General features: G+C 39.6%; 1 protein-coding gene across 1 annotated transcript in view; it reads left to right on the plus strand.

Moving 5' to 3' along the window:
- cyth3 (cytohesin 3) overlaps positions 1 to 23,286 on the plus strand; it is a 60,337-nt gene extending 37,051 nt beyond the window's left edge. Inside the window, 6 exon segments of the mRNA NM_001079413.2 lie at positions 128 to 276; positions 3,160 to 3,271; positions 15,111 to 15,187; positions 18,411 to 18,482; positions 19,297 to 19,451; positions 20,329 to 23,286. Of these exon segments, the coding sequence (NP_001072881.1) occupies positions 128 to 276; positions 3,160 to 3,271; positions 15,111 to 15,187; positions 18,411 to 18,482; positions 19,297 to 19,451; positions 20,329 to 20,401 (638 nt within the window). The 3' untranslated portion in view covers positions 20,402 to 23,286.
- Positions 23,287 to 26,367: the final 3,081 nt, after the last annotated feature.

Below are 26,367 nucleotides of genomic sequence, written 5' to 3' on the forward strand. Positions count from 1 at the left end.
TATTTATGCACTTTGAAAAAGACCTTTGTTGGGGTCAAAATGTCATATCTCTATTGACAAAAGCAGATACTGGTTCAAATTGATCTACCTCTTGCCTGATTATTTTTTGTCTCTGTCTTTATTGCAGATACATGCTATGTCCTGTCTTTTGCAATCATCATGCTTAACACCAGCTTGCACAATCCCAATGTAAGGGATAAACCATCTGTAGAGCGGTTTATATCTATGAATCGTGGTATTAATGAAGGTGGGGATCTTCCAGAGGAATTATTACGGGTAAGTTGCTTCTAGAATCCTGGGATTGCACATTTGTTAAAGCTTTTTAAAACCCAGTGTAAAGGATGATGTCTTTATGTATCTGTATAGTTATTAAATACTGTACTGAAATAAGTTTTTTGGTGAGACATGAATACGTGCACAATATATATATATACAACAAGGACCGTTTCTTGCAATAATCATACAGTATTTATCTGCAATTCCTTTTCCCTTAAACAAACAGTGAAGTATGAGGACATAGGTTTTCATGTGCTCTGCATACCTGTATTTATACATATGTATTGAATTACCCTATACCGATCACTAGTAATGCTGATTAATTATTGTCTGTGGAGGGAATGGTATCTTCACCATGTAATAACATTTGTGGTTTTAAAGGGTAGATAAATAGATATCAAGCGCCACACATGAATATACTACAGTATACCCTGCCAGCACTTCCTTCCTTTAAAACAAGTATTCCATGAACCCATATTCTGCTGTGGCTCAATGGCTCTGAGGGGTACTGATAGATACTGGGTGTATTTATTTCAGTGCTAGTTAGCTGAATATGTATCAGCTTCTTTATGTGCATACTCAAATACTTTACTGAACTAAAAATCCCCTCTCAGTGGTGGGATCAGGGGATATTTAAATCTTTAGCTGTTTACTGGCCCTGGCAGTTTTATCCACTGCAAAATGGATTATGTTGAGAGCGAACTTGTTTTGTTTCATTGCTTGCAGCATAAAACCACATAAGCCTTAAAAGGAAATGGTATCTAAAATTCTTCTGGCTCAATTAACTCTTACAATAGGTAGTTTGTGTCTGCCATTGCTTTTATTGGGCACAGTTAAACCACTTTAGACTTTTCTACACATGATCACTATAACCAGGCCTTGAGCAAGAAATGTAAGTAGCCCTTTCATTTTCAGCCTCATCTGAGCTGATTGCTGCTGTTTAGTGGTAGATTGGGCAGAAGGTGATATCAGATGTCTTTACTTTGTGTGGCACAGGGTTATATCAGTTGGGTTTATATCTTTTAACATTAATGAGCATTAAAGTGATTATTTTTTTACAGATTAGATCACGAATGTCATTGTAATTTCTCTGATGGATAGGGTTACGATTTTATATAAAATAAATGAACCCTTGATCAAAAAATGACTTCATAACAATCTAAATGATTCTATATAAAACTCAACATATCACCCTTTTTTACCTTAAAAAGTAGCAAGGTAGGGTGGGATGGAAGATTGCTTCAGCTGACTACATAATGAAAAAATGTGCTTGCTGAATGGGGTTTGTCTGGCCAGCCCACTGCTGGATCACATACATAATTCAGAAATGCCTCTCTCAAGACCTTTGCTCTAAGCAATGTTTGTTCATTTTCCATGTGTATGGGCAAGGCCCCCACTGCATCTTTTCATGGATAACTAGATTTCCTTTCTGAAAAAAAACCCAGCACAAGGTTGTGGTTCTGTTGGTAGTAGCAATGCAAGGAACTTTGTGTATTAATCAGTAATGGCTACTCAACTGGCAAGCCATTGCATTTTGTAACACATTCATGCCAGTGTCAAATATACTTGTCTTGTAAATGTTATTTCTATAACCCAAACTACTGTAATTGTGCTCATCAGTATGACTGGCCATGAAAGACTATAGATTTGTGCGCTCAGTTTAAACCAACATGTTGATGGGTAATAATTACCATTGCACGTCACTCTAGCATCCCTGCATGAAAAGCTTACAGCACCGCCCTTCTTATACAAAAACAGTTGCTTGCTTATAATCTTATTTCCCTAGGACAAATTAGATTTAGGCAGCCCATGATGCAAAAAGCCCTTTCCTTATCTTGTTTAAAACTATGTAATTTGCAGTATTTGTAATTTGTTACATGCTGTAAAGTTAGTACATGGGCTTTGTAAAAGAAAAAAAAATAAAATGTAATTTTTTTAAATTAAATTTGATTTTAATGAAGAAAAAAAAAATTGTGTTTACTTTAAAAAGGACTTTTAGTATACAGCTTTTTATGTATGAGTTACAGGTCCTCTTTAACCGTGTATGCCAGTTATTTTACCTTGTTAAGTTAGAATAGCCTTTAGTAAAGCTGATTACTGAAGTCGCTAGTCATCTTTGGGCCAAAATAGTCCCTGCTATACCCTGGCCTAGTACAATAGGTCTGGAACAGATATAAATAACAATAAAAAATAAAATAAGGCATATTTATGAAAGGTCAAGATTTCAGGAGAATTCCCAGTAGTTCTATCTTTTCATATTTATCATGATGGTTTAGTCAGATTTACAGATACTTAGATTAATACGGTACACAGCAAATAACATTTTGTTGGAAATGTTCTTGAGCAAAGTACACGTTTCTCAATTCTGTTTCGAGTGCTTCTAAAACTCAGGTCCACTATATGTTAAAAACATTTGTACCAGAGCCCTGTTTCATTTCATTTAAATGAAACAGTCCAATTCAAACACTGATTCTACATACATGATGCTAGATAAGAAGTCTTCTTCCTGGCTGCATTAACATTTTTTTTTGTACCTTCTAATTATTTACTACTATATTCTAACAGAGCTTTGGTTTTGATCCATCGGATTATGCTGCTAGCTAAATTAAACTGTTCCTATCTAATCACAGTGATTGTGCAGATGACACACCAAATTCAGGGTATTTTGCTGGAGGAGGTATCCCAATTATCAGTTCTGCCTTTTGCATGAGTGAGCCTATGTTTAGTGTAAAGAGCACGTCAAAGCAGCTCTTCTTTGTAGTAATACAGAATATGGCAATACTGTATTGATAAAGATAAGGCATTCTATTGAAACTGCTGTTTATTTAAATCTCTCGCTTTGTTTGTTATATTAGTTTCAGACTTTGTATTCTTCTTTCACAGAATTTGTATGAAAGTATTAAAAATGAGCCCTTTAAAATTCCGGAGGATGATGGAAACGACTTGACACACACATTTTTCAATCCAGACAGAGAAGGCTGGCTCTTAAAATTAGGTCAGTGGAATGAGAACTGGAAGGGGGTTTGATTGATTCTTTTTTTCTCTCTCTCTCTCTCTCTCTCTGTTATTTGGTCTTTATTAATGTCCTGTGTAATGTGCCTTTGTACATATTATGAACCTCAGATCCTAATACCAGTAACCCTGTTTTAACTTGGGAGAAAAACATTTGTTGCTTTCTGTCATTCTAATGATTTGCCTAATGACATTCTTATTCTTCTGCACTTTTGGCATGAAAGTATCTAGCTTATACAGATATGCTCATTGAGTAGTCATATCTAACATTTGTTTTTGTATTGAGCCAGAAAATCAGGGGAAAAAATACACACATTTGTTACATTTACTATTAAAATAACTGTGTTGATATTTGAGTTGGTTGGGAACATATTAACGCTATAAGGATACCCCAAAAAAATGTATTAAAAATTTGTGCCTTTTTGATCTTACGGCACAGTTTAGGTCCAAAGCGCTGGCTAATTTTTTCCATCCAACTTGTATATGATATTTTGAATTTGTTTTTTTTTTTTTAAATATTGGTTGTTCTGTATGTTATCCTTATACTAGCTTTTCTGTGCCTCTTTTTGTCTCCTGATTGTATGAATGTCCTGGTGCAGCAGTAGAAATATTGATTGGCTAATGTAGAAAGGTTGATTGACTTTTGATACTGATCATGACATTGCTGATGCCACAGAAGGTTGGGCTAGAAGGTGCAAAAAAAGATAATAGATCATTGCTTCCTGTGCCTGTGACAGACTGCTGCAAATCTAACATAACAGTTTGTGAGATTAGTGATATGCCCAGTCTGTTTGCCTATGGCTATGCCATTGCAAGAGGGACATTAACCAATGATTCCATGATTTATGCAACTGGTTAGAGTTCCCAAGAAAAAAAAAAGTAAGGGCAAAGCCTGGGAGTGATGATGTAAGCAAATAGGAAGTTCTCGGTGTGTCAGGTTCAAAATAGGCCCCTCCTATCCCATCAGAAAACTGATCAGAGAGACAGACAAAGGACTAACAGGTGTAAAAAGTAGCTTTTACAGTGTTTTTATGGAGAATTGACATTTTAACACACTGAGAGCATTTTTGGTGGTATAATAAGATTTGGAAATTAAAGGTGAACAACCCCTCTAAGGGTAATGACCCAAATGTGCACACTAAAAAGAACTGACTCATCAAAGTTACATTTACAGGCTCCTTCAAGCCAAAAAGAAGTGCCAAGCAGGGGCCAAACGTTGCCTGTGGCACTTAATAAACCCATTAACTTTTTTGGTGCTAAGCTTATTCAATATTTAAGTGGCTATGGTTGGTGACTTTTTGCACAAATTTAAACTTGTTTTAGACTTGTAGCATCCTCAGTTAGTAAATCTGATTGGCTACATTACTGCTTAATTTGAACTAAAGCCGACGTGAAAGTAAATTATTTAAATCTATTCTACTGAGGCAAAAAGCCTAGATGGATTTTTTGCCAATAGGTCAGCCCTGTGTGGGCAAAATGAGCAGAAAGGTAGGAAATATAAGAGTATTCTTGTTGTAAGAATTATTCTAGCTGTAATTACTTGGTTAGAGGCTATATTTTGTACTGAAGTGGCAGTATCACTGGAATATGTTATTGCCATGTGGGGAAATATTATTTTCATTATTTGTATAGTGCCAACAGCAGTCAGGAGCTGGAGCTAGTGGAAGTGGCAGATGTGGGGGGAAACATAAACAAATGAACCTCTGGCAGGGAGGGGGAATGCGGGGAGAGATGACTGGGTGCCGGCCTTGGGCGCAGACAGAACTTGGCCTGTGACTATAAGCAGTTGTTATACGGAATTCACTTTATACCCTGCACTATTGGTGCTTACAATCTAAGGGTCCAATAAACAGTTGGAACACTTTTTTCAGGAGCCAGTTAACTTGCTAGTGTGGGAGGAAACCGAAATACCCCCAGAAAACCCACACAGGCAAAACATTCAGGGGGTCGTTTATAAAAACTAGGCAGTAACCTATAGCAACCAGTCAGTGGTTAGTCTTTTTTATCCAGCTGCAAGTTGAATAGTGAAAGCAAATGTCTGATTGGTTGTTATGTGCAAATGTGCCCAGTCTTTATAAATAACCCCCACAGACTCTTGCTGACCCCAGCATTGACCCACAGGCAACAGTGGGCCACCAATACCCATGATATCATTCTGATTTCCATGACAGATTATACTGTATCTGGCTGTGATTTTGGTTGTCATGTTAAGCTCTGTTTTGTGTTGCCACAGTGTTAGGGGAGGTACTCTGGTTTCTATTGCTTGCAAGGATGTTACCTTAACTTTGTTTCACATACACACAAAATAAACTCGTCAAAAGACAGTAAGGCCTTGCATTTCATTTTGGGGGGGGGGGGGGTGTTGTAGTCTATTTTCTTTTTATTGCTCCAACAAATCACTGTGTCCCTTCTGTACCGCTAGTGGTGTGTGCCATAACTCTTCCACAACACACCAATGCATTGGGTTCCATTATTTCTATGCATAATCACCTGCAATCAATGGACTTCCACCAAATATTAATACATTTATTGTTGCTCTTTCACAAAGCAACATTCATGTTGTCCTATTATATAAAGCTTTCCAATTGATAAATGGATAAATAGGGACCCAGTAGTTAAAGATCTGCAGGTTTCTGTCAGTATTTTGTTTGGCCAATCAAGCTACTCTAAGCCTGTTTCCAACTGGCCTGGGTGGTTCTCTGGCCAGACATTTCTCACTACGCCCCAGTTTATCTGTACTTGCATTGCTTGTTTCAATCTCTGTGCATGGCCAATATATTCCCAGACACAGTCTCAGAGGAGCATCTTTAGTGAGAACTGAGCCTCGTCCTGGTGAGGTCATATAAGGTGGGGCTTCCCCTTCTCAGGGGAACGAACAATCGCCGAGCATGAAATATTCATTTAGTGGAAATTGCCCTTACCATATGTCATTTTTATGTTTTTATTGTGTCTGATTCCTTTCTTTAAAGGTTGAAGTGCCAAAGTCAATACAGTTTGGCTTGAATAAGTGAAGGATACATTTCAACAGTGCCACTTATACTGGCATGAAGGCAATTATCAGAAAAATGGAAAATCGCCAACAGGGTTTTGCATATGCCTTGAAAATAGGGGGAAGTGCTGGGAGTTGTAGTACAGCAACAGCTGCTGCAGAGAGTTTAAAAAAATCCTCACTCTATACTGGATTATATTAAGACAAATGATCAGTATTTAACCTGGATTACCAGAGTATTCCAGACCACCATCAACATCCTATCATTGTGAGCTGTTAGTGCTCTAGTACTGCAGTTGGGGAATTTATTTGCACTGCTTATACAAAACCTACATTTCCTTCTTCTTTATAGACCCTGAGCCTACTACGTTGTTGATATACGATAAAAATCCACATGGCGGAATTGGTTTTATAACACAGAATTGACTCATTGTTTCCCACTCTGTAAACGTACATTGATATTTTTTTATATTTATGTGGACACAGTGCTTATATTTTTTTTATTTAATAGCTGTATCTTAACTTGTGACAATTCAAGATGGTTTTCTGCAGCAATGCTTTTATCTAGAAACGGTGATTATTTTTGTATGTCTTTTATTTTTCCATATTCTCTGTGAGTTTGTATTGATTTGGTTTTTTGGCTATGATTTTTAATGAATGGTTTAAATGTGCCTTCTTGTTTTCCTTATGGCCTATGACCTTTCACCTTTCTGTTCTGTGACTGGCTGTCTCTGCTTATTCTGCATTAGGAGGTACGTACACAAATGCTATCAGCCACACACATTTTTTACGTTTCTCATTCACCTTTACGTTTGCGTTTCCGCTCCTTTTTTTCTCCCTTTATTTTTGGGCAGATTAAAAAAAGAAAAAAATAATCACAGATTAGTGCTTTATTTCCACATAAATAATCATCATTTTGCTTCTTCTATTTTTTTGCTTTCTAGCAGAAAAAAAAATTCTCCCTGATCCATCTGCCAAGCTTTGATTCTCTAATATTCTAATAGCAGCTGGTTAATACCAGGGGAGATTTACCAGTCCCTGACTGTAAGTGCGCAATGGGGAATTCAGTTCGGAGGAAGAGGGGACATGATCACTTTACTTCCTGCTAACCACAAAAAGCCTTTGGTTCTAGGCAATTTCCCCATGCAGATCAAGTAGCAGAGACTAAAAATGATCTCAGCTCTTGCTGGGAGGGAGAGAGCATAACTTGCATGCTGAGGGAGTATATACAGTCATTGCAGAAAGAGTCTGGTAAATACATTATACAATTAATACACAGTACTAACCTGTGCTCTCATAGTAACTGCTCATTTAATGTAGTCTAGAGAAATACTAACAGCAGTACTGGTGACACATGCAATACAGAAAAAAGAGGTATTAACCTTGCTTTTTGTAGATGTGCGTTTTTCACACTAGAACCCTAAATGTTTTTAATGCTGATGACTACAGGTTGATTTTAGATATACACACTTTAAAGGTGATGAATACTGGACACACAGCACAAAACTCATTATTATGGGTGTTTACACTATGGTGCCCAAAAGGAGATAAAACAATGGATACTTGCGTGTCTAAGATTGGCATTCTTCTGCACTAGTTATCAACTTTCTCAGCTCAAGCCACTTTTTAAATCCCAGCATTTAGTAAGGGCCCCAGTCAGCTTGGTCAGGCTGTTGGGAAGGCCCCATAAATGGGGCAAGAAGGGCCAAATTTGCAGCTTATGTCAACCTGTGTATGGCCTCTTTTGCGTTGAGCTTCCAGGTTTCTAGCAGCATTAATAGGCATTTTACTACCTTACTTCAGTAACAACTTCCCAATCTACAGTCCTCTTGAGGTTAGTCCCACAGTTTCAGAACCACCGCATGAAGAAACCTATAAAGGTTTGGAACAGTCATTCACCTACCTTTAAGGGGAAGGGACTCAGACTTTATTAAGGTGGTGCTTTTGCTATTGCAGTATATGCAGTTAAATGACTGCTTAGCTTCTCCTGCAAATATGCAGAGCAGAAATGTTTTGTGCAAACAGTAAGCTATTGGGTTTTAAAACTGTCTTGTCTCCTTAAGGTTCATTTTTTGGATCCACATAGTTCATTATAATGATTGGCTTCCCTTTTATTTTGAGATATAGTCAACTTTGTAGTCCCTTTGCTGGTCCTGAAGCCAAAGGTATAAATATGGTGGTAGTGACAGAGAGTTAATTTGCAGATTACTCGTTTAGGGAATAGAAAGAAAAATAACTAGTGCCTTGTAGCCCCCATGAGTTATGTGATCTGTTTGCATGAAGAGCCCTATCTTTATGGTATTGCATGGCCAGTCATAGATCTTAGTCATGCTCTTTTCTGGTCACTGAATTCCCAATAGAAATAAGTGAGCTCTACAGATGAGATCGGGTCAGCTTCAGTATCTACTGTACTGTCACCTAACAAATGAGATCATTGATTTAATTACATTTAATTCAAGTATTATTTTAGTGAGGCTTTCATCAGATCAGCCCCTAACAGCCAGAGAGTGCTACAATGCATTACGCTGGCTTTTGGTCCCCAAGGGGTTTGCATTTGCGATCCCTGCACTTTGCTTCTCCTAGCTCTGCTAATAAGCAAGACTTTATGAAAAAAATATGCCTTCAGATGCGAGTGAGTCATTTAAAGCCCCAGATTGGTGTGATTTCTATCACGTAAGTGCTTTTTAAATGGGATTGTTTTCCACCAGTCCTCAACTACTACATGGACGCCAGCAGATCTGCATATCCTGCTATCTCCACACAGAAACCCCATTAAATGTACTTAGAGTGCATATCTTTTTTTTTTTTTTTTTTGTCCTTACCCACAAACAACTATGATTTTCTTTTTCTTCTTTTTGGAATGTGATGGGTTAAGAAAATGATTCACATGTAAATCCATTAGGAAACATCTGCCCCTAATGGACCATGGAATAAACTGAGCCCACCATTTATACTCCTCTGCCAGGTTCTAGTGCAGAAAAAACAAACCTTCAAAGGAAGCGGTGACTGTTTTATTCATTCATTAACCTGATCCTGGATGGAGATTCTCTAAAAGCCATTTTTCATTCATAACAAGAAGCTTAATAGTGCATAAGAGAGAATTGAGAAACAATGCTTAATACTAATTTGATAGCCCGTGGAGCCTGGCCAGATTCAGAATATTTAGAACTCATTGGAATTTACTACTTTTTGTTGCTAACCTTTGGAATAGGACCCATAGAACACTAGTAACCCATAGGAAAGAAAGCAATCAAACACATTCTGATGAATGCTAAACTTTGATAAATCTAAAAATTATCATACTGCTGTGAATTAGCATTTCGCAGGCTGGCCACAAAAGAAAATTTGGGCCAACGAATTACTCCTTTGACAGACCTAATTCTTTCCAACACATCTGGTAAATTCAGTCCTGCCCCCAGACCCCTGTGGCTGACACATTTGCAAATTGCTGCTCATCCCTTTACCAGAGGGCTTACGTCAAATATGGTTTGAAAATTATTGAGGAATAGGGGACCTTTTTATCACTACTGGGAACCCTAGATTCTTCAGTTCCATCTTTGCCCCTCATTGTTTTCCTTTAAGAAGACATTAGTCTTAAAAATATTCTTGGTAGTTGTATGCAATACTGGGTACTGCAGCTGCTAAACATAGTAGGTAGGCTTTACAGGTAGATGCCTGTGCCATGCAGGAAACCATTAACCATATATTTACCTCTAATTCTGAATAAGACAAGCCCAAAGGAATTTTATTTTAGTGACAGTTTATATTCTGATTTATTTTCTAAATATGAAATATGTTGTCACTGCACTTTATAGCGTACTGTGACAGAGCACACAAGGCTATACTGGATGAAAAGTCATCTAAATTAATGTGCTTATGGCAATTGGTAAGTATAAACGGGAGCAAAGTAGATTGAATCAGATGAGACCTCATTAAATTCTAATCCAGGGATCCCCAACTTTTTATACCCAGGAGCCACATTTAAATGGAAAAATGTTGGGGAGCAACATAAGCATGAAAAAGGTTCCTGGGACTGCCAATTAGAGCCTATAATAGCCCCTATGTGGACTGGCAGCCTTTGGTTGATAGAATTAATTGGCATTATACTTGGTATTTATTCAACCAAAACTATTTCCTTACCAGAAATTCAAAATTGAGCACCTTTATATATAAGACATAAATCTTATATGAAATTATTTTTGAAGGGGTATCTAAAATGCTTTTGGTTGATTAATGGCCCCTAGCTATCAGACAGAGGAAAAGTCCTGTACAGTAACCAGTGTCATACTGGACCTTGAGGGCTCATCGCAAAAGTAATACATTCTAAATGCTATGGCTCTCAGGTGCATATAATAAAGAACAGTTGGGAAATATCCACCGGGGGATTCCCTGTTACTCTGGCAGGCCAGTTAAAGCCTGACCGTAACGTTCATAAGGGAAACTAGTAAAAAAAAAAAAACAAGTAAAAAAAAGCTTTATAATCATGCTTTACTCTGATTTCTAGGGTCTTGATGTTTTAAAGATGTAACTTAAGACCAGTTACAAAGTTGCCTAGGTGTCTTCTTTCTGCTAGAGCTGTGGATAGCTCAACAGAGCTTAAAGGAGGCGCCCCTCCCAAACCAAATCAGCCTCTCTACATGCCATGCTGTATCGTACCAAGCAGGGTTTAGACCTTAGGCAGAGTTGCACAACGAGACTGGTGGTTGCAATGTTCTTCTGGTTCCCTTCTGCTCCCTGGCACTCATTGCTGAAAAGAAGCATGCATGCTATAAACCTATCTAGTCCTGGTTTCTAGTACAAATGCTACTAGTTGACAACAGGGCAGCTGGTTTGTTTTGTGGGATTGTGAAAAAAATGTAGCTGTATAATAGATTTTTTATGTTTACATAATACGAGATGTATCAGAATGACTTCCTGTTGCAGTGCTGTATAATTTGGCGGTCGATTATCTGGTATACCACAGGTTCACTGGCCAAATTCTGTTCAAATCTGTTACAAAAAATGTCTGCGTATCCTGTAGACAGGCTGCGGGCTTCCAACGCTGCTTTAGTGGAAAGCCTGAAACTGGATCGCTAAAAATGATGTCTTGCTTATGTATAATCTTAATCCTTTCTGACTTGTCCAGCATGTCGGTTTGAGGAAACTAGTTGTGTCCTTACATCTGTTTTGGTGCTCTGGCGTGAAGATTTGTTTTACACATTGGGAGGCTAAAATACTTTAAACAGGAGGAGGCCTTAAGGTCTGCTTTGACTTGTTCACTGGTTTTCTCATTTTACTCCTAAAACCGCCTTTTTCTTTAATCATTTTCTGTTCCTAAAAAATGCATTGATTCATTTTTGGGAATGGTTTAACCTTATGACTTGGTGCTGGTGTTGGATAGGAACGGCATGGGCTTCTGATAGATACATTCTGATGTTCCGAGTTCTAGAATGGTTAGTTTTCAAGGTGCCACAGATCTCTCTTTGTCTTTCTGTGTGAAGAAATACTAATATGGATATTTAGTTTGTACCGTTCAACTGTATTTAGCATTAATATAGTCGCATGGACACACATATATGTATTCCTCTATTTTTCTGTTAAAACATATTATAGAAAAGGCAGGTTAAGGGATTGCAGAGTTGCTGCGGCCCTGTGTTGAGCAAAAAGTTTGCTCAAGTTGCAGCTGTTTTTGAATGACAACTCCCGGCATTTCCCAACAGCTCTTTGGCTGTAAATGGGTTACTGGGCTTAAAGCTCCACAAACTTATGCTGGACACTCTTGACATATATATATTTATTACATCTTATAGGGAATACGTTATGTTGATTATGTTTAATAAATATAATTCACCAATGGTTGTACCTATTGGCTATAGCTTGAGCCAAAATTGGCAGCCACCTCAGGCAGTCCAGACTGAGTTGGCAGCTTATTGGCTAATGCAGAATCAGTACCTGCTTAGGAGTCAGCCAGATATCTATAGATACCTTTTGAAAATCCAGTCAGGTATGGGCCACATCAGGACATTAAGGGGCAGTATACCCTTTTGTTCACATGAGGATAATGAATAAGGCTTGTGCTGAACATACTTCTGGCCTATTGTATTGATTAAAAAAAAATGTTTTTTTGTTATTTTTTAAGTCACACAGGGAAATCTATGTTTGGTCACGTGGAGTAGCTTTTAGATTCACAGATAATCCCCGTTCGTAATAAACTACTGCTAAAAAATTTGACAAAGAAAAGGTAAAAGGAGGGAGTTATATACTAGTAATCTAATTATCTACCTGACAAGGACCAACCATGGAGTAGCTTTATAGGAGATATATTAGATAAACAAAAAATCTTGCAATTATGAATAATATGTGGTGCTGCTTTCACTTTGGTCTAAAAATTAATTAATACTATCTGTAAAAATGGCCCCTTTTTATAAAGTCCTCTCATGTTCCTGTTCGTGTTTCAAATGAGGGGTGGCCATGTCCTAAAGGTCCCCGCCAGAAGCATAGCAGGAGGAGAGTAGCCACTCACAGACCTGCAGTCACACAAGCAAAGACTTGAGTTAAAGCAAAGGCGTCAGTTCCCTATCAGGTCAGCCTAGCTGCTGATTGGTTCCTATCCTACAGTGCAGTGTGCTGAGTGTCCCCGGCCTCACTGCACAGCCTGGGAAAGGAGGCAGCAGGAAGCGGAGCAGTTAAAACTTTCAGTCAGCCCAAAACACTACTTTTTAAAGCACATTCCTTCTGTATTTAGATGAGTCCAGCTCATTGGCTCAATATTGTTTTTCACACAATATGTCCCCTTTAATAACCCTGTTTAGCTCAAGAAATAACAAAAACCATAGATTTTACCTGAATTAAATAATAGGCACAAAGCATATTCAGCACAAGTGCTATTCATTGCACTCATGTTGACCAAAGGGGGTGCACTGCCCCTTTAGTATGGTCCTCTCCCTGTGGTTCTGCGTTGGCCTCTAGCCAATCATTTTCCTTTACAATCGGATCAACCTAATTTTAACCAGATAGCACAGAGATCCACCTCTGATATCTGTCTCTGAATTTTACATCATGTTCTTTAATTTTTCATTAGAATCCTTTAATGCTTGTGAGGCTTGGTGCATAAGTGACCTGCCATATAGTGCTTCCTGCAACCACATTATTCTCAGGGGGCCGCCATTCCTTTTTAACTCCATGTTGTGTCTCTCCATGGAGTCATTGTGGTCGTACTAATTTCTTTTTCTGCCACAGCCTGTTTAACAATTAAAAAGGACTGTCTGTGTGTATCTTTTCTGAGAGGTCATGTGATGGTGGTGTATTTTGTAATGAACCTACATATTCCACACTTCCGTCTTGGCGGTGGCGCCTCATAGGGTGGGCATGGGATGCTTCCGACAAGTCCGATGACTCATAGGTAAAGGACATAATGAAATTTCCTTCATCTAGGAATTACCTTTAATAACATGATCAGTAATTACTTTATTCCATAACCTGGTTACTCTCTGGATACTCGGGCTCCACACCTAAAGAAAGAGCCAGCAAAGGAACAACACAGTCACCGGGAACGGAAAAATAAGTGCATGTTTCTAATCAAGAGATTACTTGTTCCCAGGCTAGGCCACTTATAATAACCTCGCAGGCAACTGGGAGAAGAGCATTTATCCCTAGGCACCAATAGAAATTCACTTTGTAGGGAACAAAGCATTCGGTCTAAGAAGCATGCATTTTTTTGCAGCTTTTTAACATCTCGGCTTCTAATTCACTCTGGTGGTCTGCTTCTCCATTGGCTGCTGTTTGTGCTCTCATTTCACTGTTGTATCCAGACGTTTGTTTGTTTAGTTTTATTCCTCTTTGGATATATTTTTTACATTTCTTAGGTGGCCAAACCTTTCTCTTAATTCAGGGTCTGGTGGGAAAATAATTGCGCAGCACTGTTCAGGAACCAGTGCAGCCACCCTCTTATTGGGATAATGTTTCATAGGGGAGGTCTGGTCACTTGCCTCATTCCATTGAAAATGCCTTTACAGAGCAAAACCCTTTCAGTGCTGGTAGGAGCTCAAATTCAGCAATGAAAGAGTTATGCTTTTATTTAGCCCCCCCATACATGAACTAGGGGGATACATCTTGTAAAAAAAAGTATGCTGCTATAAATGAGATTAAATTGTGTTTCTGTTTCATTAATGTTTCATGTTTTCTCAGCTGGGAGGAACACATGGCTCTTCCCTGCAAGCCTTGGGTTCTGTTCTTTGTGCAGACAGATTAACAGCAGAGCCCTACTGTGCCCCAGCTGAGAAATGTCTTCTACAAACAGCATGGAAAGCAATCAAGAAACTTCTTATGCATCAATTTATTTGTGAGGAAAATTCCTCGCCATTAGGGCAATGGCACACGGGGCTATTGTTGCACTTTGCTGCACCATGGTTAGGGGACAAAATTCTCACAATTGCCGTTTTCTTGGCAATCTTTTAAAATTCAGTCTGCAGTGTTAGAAAATGAAACACACTTGAATGGTTGAGCCCTGGCATATGATAGGCATAGCCATAAAAGTGCAGTAAAGTGCAACCCCACCCAGCTGAGTGAGGATGCCGGGCGTTGCACTTCTGTAGCTGAAAGGCTCTCCTTTGATATGCTGGCTTAATGATTGCTGGAAAGCAAATATTTGGCAAAAAAAATGACACACAGGCTACTACAAACAAATCCAAATTAAAGTTCAGAAGAAGCCACACAAGGACTATTAAAGGAAAGGTGCCTGTTTGTGAGAAACTCAGGCCCCCCTTGTAGTACATAGTGTGCAAATAGTGGTGTATGTACATGGCCAGCCTGCATTATTGAAGGTGTTCTAATGAGATGGCTCTTTGTTTTTTAGGTGGAAGAGTTAAAACTTGGAAGCGCAGGTGGTTTATCCTGACTGATAACTGTCTCTATTATTTTGAATACACAACAGTAAGTATGAAGGTTAAACCCTGTGAAGCAGACATGTAATAAATGGCACGAAGGGCCACATGGGTAGAATTATTTGAGTTTGGCTATGGGGGAGTACACTTCACAGAGGTTACTTAACACCTTGAACCATTTTAATGCCCACTACGACAGCCACCATCATGCCTTGCAAGACTTCCCAGTTTCCCTTAGGGTACATTGGAACCTAGAAACTGAAGCACTGAAGTTTGGTCCTTGATAGACAGCACCATGGATTTTATATTCTGGGGCTAGAAAATGGCTCATCAGCCATTTCTTTACAGACTAAGGGACTAACCATTGGTCATATTCTTTTCACTGAAGCGGTACCTGTTTTCCATGCTGAAATGATTTGTCCAGCTCCCAAAATAGTTTTCTGGATTATTAATCCCTGTATGCATTTTTCATTGGGATTAACCAGGGCTTTGGGCATTAGGTCTCAGTGCTGCTGCTGAACTCAGGGCCAGGGCAAGATCTCCTCTTAGATTGTACTACCCTCAGAAAACACAGAAATGATTGTTGTAGAGCTAAATTAAAATAACAGGGTCTTCCTTTTCTGGGGTTTGCTTCATGCAAAAGTTAAAGCAGATAAAAGGACTGATGGTCTGTACCACCTTAGTGGTATGATAAAGGGCAGCACAAGTCTGGTGGGGGTGGGGGCAGCCTCGGCTAGTAAACCACTGGTGGGCCCTGGAACACTAATGTGATTGGCTTCTCATAGCATGCAGACTAATTGACGTGTCATCAGCATTGATAAATGCATCTTTTTTTTCTTCCTGCCAGTCATTAAGGTTTTGATCAATTGGAATTAAAATAATGCTTCTGGGTTCCCCAGATCAGCCTTAAATAAATAAACCCCATGAAAAGTATAAAAACATAAAAGCTTATGTGGTTCTGTTCACCTAAAATGGAGGAATATAACTTTGATCTGACATCTAAAGAAGCAGCATAGTGTTGCTAGTGGGTTGTGGGACAGTAGCCAGATTGTGGTCACTCATGGAAATTATATTCTTGGGTTTTGTTTGAAAACAGGCAAAATACAGCATTGATATTGCAAGCGCCCCCCCCCCCCCCCCCCCCCCCCCCCCACACACACACAGCCCCCTTTCTTCACAACAGAGCAAGCAGGTGCTGAAATTCTATCCTAACTTACAAAAGCCGACCCTCTGTTCTTTTAAACTGTGTGACAAATTGCATGTCATAGACTGCCATTAATTGCTCTCTGTGTATATCATAACTTTAAGGTCAGTAATAACATTTATGGGCCCAGTTGGTAGCCCCCTCCCTTTACTGCCCAGATCTGAAGGCCACACAGAGCACCTGCCCAATACTCTGCAGTGTGTTCATGTAATGAAGCCATCAAACAGGGCTAAAAGTTTCGCAAGGAAACTCTGTTATAAAACCAGAGATGGGAACATTGGACAGTTCTACACTACATGCAATTTTGCATGGAAATTTGGGCTTACTCTTTGCACTTTGTCTTTTTCGTTTACCTACAACACCTCTGCCTCATTTTGGGGACATTATGCCTTTGAATTGGCTTTAATGCTTACACAAATGAGAACCCCTAGCCTTCCAGGAAGAAAAAAAATTGTTCTCTTTGTTCTGTGTAATTCAGTGGTACCCAAAAAAATGGTCCCCATTGTTGTTAATTTTATACTGGGTCACAAAACCAAATCTCAGACTTAATTAAGTGATCTAATGGGTGAGGATACAATTGTAATTCACATGTTTTGTTCTTACTTTGTTGGTTATTAAAAGTGGTTAATTTTATTCCACAAGAGTAGCCTGTTTGCAGAGAGCTCTTTACATTTCCCCAGAATCTCCCATCTATATTCAGTGGGTGAATATAGATGGAAGATTCTCATTAGTGTCTTATAACAAACGTCATTGTGTCCGGCCTGATGGGGGTGTTATTGATTCCTGCTACAGCAACAGATGCCTCCAGTGTATATGCACTCAATCATGTCTGCATTCCAATCAGGCTCCTTACAACTGGATGCCTGTGATTTAATAATGGCATTGGCTTCATCAGTTTTGTAATATATTGGCTTGGCTGACACACCCAGGGTAACACCACATATAGGTAATGCCTTGACTGCTTTCTCTGTATTTTTCTTTGCCACCTTTCCTACTACACCCCCCATCCTTAATTTTAGCTGGAGCACAGACACGCCATGATTCATATGGCATGGATGCCTCTCCATTATAACTCAGGGGGGTAAGGCAACGTAGAAATCAAGAAAAAAGGTGGGAATGGCACAAAAGAAGGCATTCCTTCGGTGGTGACCTGACAGAATCAGATACTGCACAGATACAAATCTTTTCTGGGATAGACTCACCAGGCAGTTTTGAAATATGGCCAATGATATCCAGATTTCCCCATATATAAATAAATAACAAATATTTAAATGATGTATAGGAATCTTTATCCTGGCTTTTTCTCTTATATATGAGCATCTGGTGGGAGATTATTACCATAATCCCTTTTACAACAAGTCCAGTGTTGGAATGCCAGCCCTAGGGGGATTATTTTTCCTTTAAAGGACAAGTCAACCCAGAATATAATGTTTTGCCTAATAAAAGAAAACCAAATTCTTAGTAACTTTGCAATATACATTAATTACAAATTTGTAATGTTTTTGAGTTATTTGTATATATACACAGACCCCAATGGATGATCCACTCAGCATGTGGATGAACAAATTGGTCCCAGATCTGCTTGTTTGGCAGCCTCACCAAATGAATGGATCTGGCCACCTTAAGACTTGAATTACTAATATGTATAGGTGGTGTATACTTGTGTTAAAGTGTTAATCTTTTAAGCACTTTTGGCTGGTTCCTAAGCTGTCTGTGCTTTAAATCTGGTACATTTGTGTGCCTGCTAAACAAGAGATTTGTCTGTGTGTATTGGTTCATTCCGCAGCCATGGGCTACCTAAATATCTGACTTTTACTTTGGTATATATGCTTTCAAAATGTTCCACTAACTCTGCACAATGTGTATAAAATAAAAATGTTGCTTTTTAATCTGTATAATTTTGGGGGTTCGGTGAGACTTTCTCCTTTTGTACACTTTTCCTTTTCAGAAGATTTTTCCTTTGACAATCTCATCTGCTGTATCTCTGTCTACCCCTAGTGGTTAGTAAAGTAGTTGCACTACGTTCCTTCTGTTTCTCCTCATTAAGATTTTATCTTTTGATCAACAGGATAAAGAACCAAGAGGTATAATTCCTTTGGAAAACCTTAGTATTAGAGAAGTTGAAGATCCTCGAAAGCCAGTAAGATTTCTTTCTCTTAAATTAATATATACTTAGATTGTAAGCTCTACGGGGGAAGGGACCTCCTTTCTACTGTGTCTCATACCACATGGCACTTATTCCCTATGCATTTATATATATTTATTGTATTTATTATAACACTTGTCCTCCCTGTGTGTAATTTTGTAAGATTGTACAGTGCTGTGTACCCTTGTGGCGCTTTATAAATAAAGTTATACACACATATATAAATGCCAAGATACATTTGTACAAAGCCTCCTCCCAACCTTCACATAATGGGATCACCAGCGTATATTCACTAGCCAAATCACAAAGAAGAACGGAGTCAGTGGGGGTCATTTGTAAACACTGGACTAATTTACACCTGGGCAGTAACCCATGGCAACATAAGATGTTTGCTTTCATTGTTCTACCTGCAACTGGCTGAAAAAGGCTAAACACTTATTGGTTGCTATGGTTTACTGCCCAGGTGCACATTTGCCCAGTGTTTATAAATGAGCCCCAATGTCTCCATGCAGAGGAAGCTTACCCTAATAAACAGTTATATGTGTATATGAATTACCAATTATTGGTCTTTGCTTTATAGAAATACCAAAGTTTAAATATCATACTCATATAATGGTATTCAGTAAACTCATAACCACCCCATGTGCCAAATTCATTTAGAATCAGTTAATGCAAACTAAACAAAATGTATCCTTCCCAGCAAACCCAATGTGCCCCAGTTTGTACTGTGAAGCAGATTGCGGGATTTAAGTCCCATCAGTTCATCAATTCAGTTTAATTAACAGAACATGCACTCCCTTCCTTTCAGAACTGCTTTGAACTGTACAATCCAAGTCACAAAGGACAAGTAATAAAAGCCTGCAAAACCGAAGCTGATGGAAGGGTGGTAGAGGGAAACCATGTTGTGTACAGAATATCGGCACCAACTCCCGAAGAGAAGGAGGAATGGATAAAATCAATCAAGTGAGTGTGTGCACCTTAATGGTTGGCTCTGAAATGCTAGCAGATCTTATGTCACCTTAGCATTGCATGGAACTCTTATAATTTTTCCTTCATAGAATACACCGGGACTTTAATTATTCCGAGATTTAACATAAAGAAAAAACATAGTGGCTTTTCTAAATTATGGCTACAGCATGAGACTAAACTATTTGTGTAGGGCTCACACTGCTTGGCCCTTGGTGCTCTGTCCCTTTAACCAGAAGTTCTCAGGGTTTCATTTGGCCAGTATTTGTTACACTCCCCAGCAAGATTGGAGGTACAGGTATAGGATCTGTTATCTGGAAATCCGTCACCCAAAGAGCTCCAAATTACGGGAAGGCTATCTTTCATAAGCTCCATTTTAATAATCACATTATTAAAATGATTTCCTTTTCTAAGTAATAAAAAAAAAACCAGAACCTTGTACTTGATCCCAACTAACATAAAATAATCCTTATTAGAGGCAAAATGATCCTATTGGGTTTAATTAATATTTAAATGATTTTTTAGTAGACCTAAGGATCCAAATTTTGGAAAAAACCCTTATCCAGAAAACACCAGGTAAATGCATTCTGGAAAACAGGTTCCATACCTGTGCACAGAAATATACCATTTAAGTCAAGCACCCATAGCTACAGCTCCTGTAGTGCCCTTTGAGTGTCCAGAACAGTAAATCATCATTTACCCCAAATATTACCCTCATTTCTCTTGAGGCTGAGCCCCAGGCATTTACTCCCTTCAATCCTTGTAGAGGTGTATAAATGAATATCTTAAACCTAAGCCTTGCTTGGCCATGCGAATAGCAAAGTACAAAATATATTTCTCTTTTAAATAAGAATCTGTTATTTCTGTTTTCCAGAGCAAGCATCAGCAGGGATCCATTTTATGACATGCTGGCAACTAGGAAGAGGAGAATCGCCAATAAAAAATAACTGTGCTCCCTTGACAACATTGCTGCAAAAATTTCTAGCAGTTGAATGCATGGTACTAACTGACAGTCCAGTGTGATTTTTGGGTTTCAAAGTTCCACAAAGCTTCATGGGAAGAAGAGCTACTACCAGAGAGGACTTCTGCTATAACTATTATTGGCCGTTTATCCTGGTATAGAAACCTTATACTGACCTACCCCCTTGAGAAGCTAAACATTATTTTCGGGGTTTTTTTTTATTTGTCAGTTCTTTAACCTTGGGGACAACGTATTTCCAGAATTTGACTCTTGACACAATGTAAATAACATCAACTCCTTTGGCTTAATTGGCGTTAAGCCAAAAACACTACTCCTGAAGAGAAAGAGCGAGAGAGAGAACTTACGTGTAGTATATAAAGTCTATATAAACAAGTATTTGCAAATGTATATTCCCTAGAGTGGTATATAAATGGTACTAAATCCCCTAGTCCCGATGAGCTACAATGTTACCTCTGCATGTTGGCCATATATATAGGCTAGATAATCCTATGGGTATCCCAAGGGATACATTATCGAGAGCACAGGTAACACTGCCCCATCATGTCACGTGCTGCAGCCTAGAGATGAACAAACCAATACTTTCAACAGGGTTCTGGATCTTTGTAAGCTATACACCCCCTTTCAACCCTACAGAATGTGCCTCTGTATCATTCTCTTGCCCTAAGCCAACTTACTCTTTGTGATGCCACAAAGCGTGCCCGCCCTGAGAAACAACAGTGCACTATTATAATCTGATAAACGCAGCCGCCAATGCATGGGAAGCCATGTTAAGCACACACTGCTTCAGCAAGAATTCTCCCATGTTTTCATATTGCAAATTCTCAGCGCTTATGCCTTAATGCATTCCTGCTGCTCAGCGGCCGCCTTGATATTTGCCGTATGTATATTTCAAGAGAGAATGTGTATGGCTTACATTTTTTTCACAGACCCGCTTGTGCGGCAACTGACAGGCAGTTAATGAACCTACCTCAAATTTCCATCAGACTTTTTCGTTCGCTAAATGTTTCAGTAGAAATTTTAGACGGCTCAAAGGTGCTGACTTTTCTACATTTTCTGAGACAACTCCTCTGTAAAATGAAACCAAAATTCCAAATGACAGAATAGTCAGGGGCAGGGGGTGGTTATACTTTTTTTTCCATTAAGACTGTAATCAAAAGTATGTTAGGCTTAATTAACCATAGTCTATCTAGTTTGTAGTCGCAATGTACAGGGCATTTTTTAGTGGTTTTGAGAGAAGCCACACCCCCACCCCCATTTTTTTCTGGACTAAGTCTGACTATTGATTGCTGTGCAATCTATTAATAATGAACACATTTTCCCATTGGTCCCACCTGAGTATCCAGCATATGCTGTTGCGCCATAATTGCCTTCCCAGTCAAATGTGGTATCTCTGTACTGCATTGCTGTAAGAGAATTAGCAGGCACAGGAACAGGGCTCGCACTTTTATAGTCCATTAAAGCTTGCACTTCTTTAAGCCACACGAGGCTGATTCACTGCAGCCGCTATGCTACTTGGGTGCAGGCACAACACGTAGTGGATTTTGGTGCCGAGATGCATACTCGAGCATACTCTTTGTGGCTCCGGGTGCAGGCACAGAGAAAAGCTGATGCCAATGTAGGGCACTGCCTTATAGCAGTGTGAGTTCTCTGGGGTAAACTAATGCCATTCGATACTATTGCAGTGTGAATTAATGACCCTTACACACACACATTTTTCACACGTTTGAGGTTCAAGTGCACCTAAAAGCATGAGCTAATCCCATTAGACTGTAACCGGTTGCACCAACAAGCTTTCAGATCTGCATTTTAAGCATAGTTGTGTTCCACTTCATTTTTTTGCACCAGACGCACATTCAAAATAAACATTAAAATAGAGAAATGCCTGTTAAAACTGTAAACATGCAATTTGAATAGGTTCATTATGTTTTTAAAAGAGCTCCCCCTGCTCTGAACAGAACAGCAAAAGCTTAATTTACTGATGCAGGAAGCATCTGCTGGTGTATCGTATTGTTGAGCAGTTTTACAGTGGCTTTGCAGTCCCCTATAACGCCCACGCTGCAGGCTTCTACTTACTGGCTATAACCATTCAGATACTACACCAGTAAGAAGCAATTTATCCTTACCACTCCAATGGTATAGCCACTATCTGTATATGGTTTTATAGCAGGGTTGTAGCCATCTATCTAACCACACACTATAAGTCGGTGTTAGTGTTTTTTTTCCCCCCCGCTGTATTTACCCTTCAGTACAATCTGCCGGTGACGTTCCATTGTTCTTTACTAGTAACCCTTTAGTGTCGCCATGTTATGTGCTGTAACATTAACTCCCCCCCCTGTTATGTGTAAAGGACTTATTCCATGTTCAGTTAATTACATTTGCTTCATTCTGTGTCCATATAGAGACCCCAGTCTGGTCATGGGGAAGATATATGAAATATGTTTCAAGATTGAGCTGGCCTAAATCTTGTACTTGGAGAACTTTTTTTAAAGGTCATAAAACCCATTGTTTTGTATTCTAGGGAAGCAGCGTGATGCCTCCCCTGTTACACCAGTGCATTACCCGTGTTAATAGGTCATTCATAGACCTGAAAGGACAGTTCCAAATAACGTGGTGTTCATCATTATTTATTTTAGTACAATTCAGAATGTTTCTATTTGCATTGAAATATAATTTTAAAGTGTAAATATTGTAAAGTTGTACATTATGTTTGCTTATGTTGAAGTCAGTTATTTGCATGAAGAATTATGTATCTTTCCAGAGAAAAGCTACAATACAAACTGATTATTACAGCAATGAATCCTTTGCAGATATTGTTCATAGACTATCATTAAAATGTATATTGTTGGAAGATTCCTGGCTGCCACTGCTTCTTTTTGGGCCGGCTTCTCCTCATGGATGGTAAGATGAATAGGATTCCTGCTGCCTTAGAAAGAAACACTGCATTCATGTCTGCGACATTACGTGGTGTCTGACAGTGATCAATTTTATAGCATTTTTAAGGGTTCTTTGATTGGTTTTTAGGCTTCCTTTGGACCAGACCCCCCCCCCCGCGGTGCCAGATATGGTTAGGTGGGCAGCACTGCCGTCTTTGCATGCTGTCTGGATGGCAGGCAGTACAGTGTGGAGAAAGTAATGCTGCTGCCCATCAGAGTGAAATATATGGGCCCATTTGCTACCCACAAGGCAAGGTGTAAAATGTGACTTGTGCACAGTCTGCCAAGTCTTTCGCACTTGAATACAGTTCTGCCTGTGTTAAATTGTACAAGTGGGCCAGGCAAGAGGAGGCACATTGACATATACCCCCTTCTGCCTGTCCCTTAATTGCCCATCATTCAGGAAGCACCGGCAGTCACAGGCCATATTGGTACTTACTTCCTCCCTATGGCAGTTTTCTTAACGAGCACTAGAGGGAGCATTTGTGCCCCGCTTAGTGCTCTTGTACTTTTGTCCGGGGTGTAAATAAATGCCCCCATTGTTTTAAATTAAAAAAGTTAAAATCACTGGGGGTGTTTAAGATCGTTTACCTGATAACCCAAGCTGGTGCTCCTATTGGCAAAAGATTGCACCAGCCTGGGGTACATGTAGGCGAGCAATCCTCTTCCTTCCTTCTGCCTTCGCTGTGATCCCTGGGCCCACGTATGCGCAGTAAAGTGTGGCATTTCACTCTACTGCTTTTCTCCTTTAAATAAAGGTAAAATCCTTTTGCTAAGAGCACTTTGAGAGTTGGTTATATACAGGTGCCATAATCCTAGTGATTAAAAAACATCTGCTTCTGCCTTAACATGCTAAGCGCCCAATACAGGTCCTTTTCAAAAAATTAGCATATTGTGATAAAGTTCATTATTTTCTGTAATGTACTGATAAACATTAGACTTTCATATATTTTAGATTCATTACACACAACTGAAGTAGTTCAAGCCTTTTCTTGTTTTAATATTGATGATTGTGGCATACAGCTCATGAAAACCCAAAATTCCTATCTAAAAAAATTAGCATATTTCATCCGCCCAATAAAAGAAAAGTGTTTTTAATACAAAAAAAGTCAACCTTCAAATAATTATGTTCAGTTATGCACTCAATACTTGGTCGGGAATCCTTTTGCAGAAATGACTGCTTCAATGTGGCGTGGCATGGAGGCAATCAGCCTGTGGCACTGCTCAGGTGTTATGGAGGCCCAGGATGCTTCAATAGTGGCCTTAAGCTCATCCAGAGTGTTGGGTCTTGTGTCTCTCAACTTTCTCTTCACAATATCCCACAGATTCTCTATGGGGTTCAGGTCAGGAGAGTTGGCAGGCCAATTGAGCACAGTAATACCATGGGCAGTAAACCATTTACCAGTGGTTTTGGCACTGTGAGCAGGTGCCAGGTCGTGCTGAAAAATGAAATCTTCATCTCCATAAAGCTTTTCAGCAGATGGAAGCATGAAGTGCTCCAAAATCTCCTGATAGCTAGCTGCATTGACCCTGCCCTTGATAAAACACAGTGGACCAACACCAGCAGCTGACATGGCACCCCAGACCATCACTGACTGTGGGTACTTGACACTGGACTTCAGGCATTTTGGCATTTCCCTCTCCCCAGTCTTCCTCCAGACTCTGGCACCTTGATTTCCGAATGACATACTTTGGACCACTGAGCAACAGTCCAGTGCTGCTTCTCTGTAGCCCAGGTCAGGCGCTTCTGCCGCTGTTTCTGGTTCAAAAGTGGCTTGACCTGGGGAATGCGGCACCTGTAGCCCATTTCCTGCACACGCCTGTACACGGTGGCTCTGGATGTTTCTACTCCAGACTCAGTCCACTGCTTCCGCAGGTCCCCCAAGGTCAGGAATCGGTCCTTCTCCACAATCTTCCTCAGGGCCCAGTCACCTCTTCTCGTTGTGCAGCGTTTTCTGCCACACTTTTTCCTTCCCACAGACTTCCCACTGAGGTGCCTTGATACAGCACTCTGGGAACAGCCTATTCGTTCAGAAATTTCTTTCTGTGTCTTACCCTCTTGCTTGAGGGTGTCAATGATGGCCTTCTGGACAGCAGTCAGGTCGGCAGTCTTACCCATGATTGCGGTTTTGAGTTAAGGTGGCCATACACGCACCGATATTATCGTACGAAACCTCGTTTCGTACGATAATCGGTGCGTGTATGGCATGTCGGCGAGTCGACCGATATCGCAGGAAGCTGCCGATATCGGACGACTCGCCGATCGGACAAGTTTGAAAATTTTGATCGGGCGCCATAGAAGGCGCCTGACCAAAATTCTCCCTTCAGAGCTGAATCGGCAGAAGGAGGTAGAAATCCTATTGTTTCTACCTCCTTACCTGCCGATTCAGCCCTGAATGGTGTGTGGCGGATCTTACGATGTTTCGTGCGACCGATGGTCGTACGAAACATCGTCGGATCGCCACGTGTATGGCCACCTTAATGAACCAGGCTGGGAGTTTTTAAAAGCCTCAGGAATCTTTTGCAGGTTTTTAGAGTTAATTTGTTGATTCAGATGATTAGGTTAATAGCTCGTTTAGAGAACCTTTTCATGATATGCTAATTTTTTGAGATAGGAATTTTGGGTTTTCATGAGCTGTATGCCACAATCATCAATATTAAAACAAGAAAAGGCTTGAACTACTTCAGTTGTGTGTAATGAATCTAAAATATATGAAAGTCTAATGTTTATCAGTACATTACAGAAAATAATGAACTTTATCACAATATGCTAATTTTTTGAAAAGGACCTGTATATGCCAGGTTATGAACGTAGACCAGGCGACCTAGGTTATAACTCTACATAAAACTGTGTAGATTGTAATAATTCTCAAATAGCTGTTCATGAACATAACCACCGGACAGAATGGGATTAATCAATGTTGCTGTAGCATCATCAGATCTGGGGCCAGCTGCCCTGCTATTGTATTTACCCAATCATCCCCTAGAGCACCATGAT

The sequence above is a fragment of the Xenopus tropicalis genome, chromosome 9, assembly GCF_000004195.4.
Source record: "Xenopus tropicalis strain Nigerian chromosome 9, UCB_Xtro_10.0, whole genome shotgun sequence".
Classification (NCBI taxonomy): domain Eukaryota; kingdom Metazoa; phylum Chordata; class Amphibia; order Anura; family Pipidae; genus Xenopus; species Xenopus tropicalis.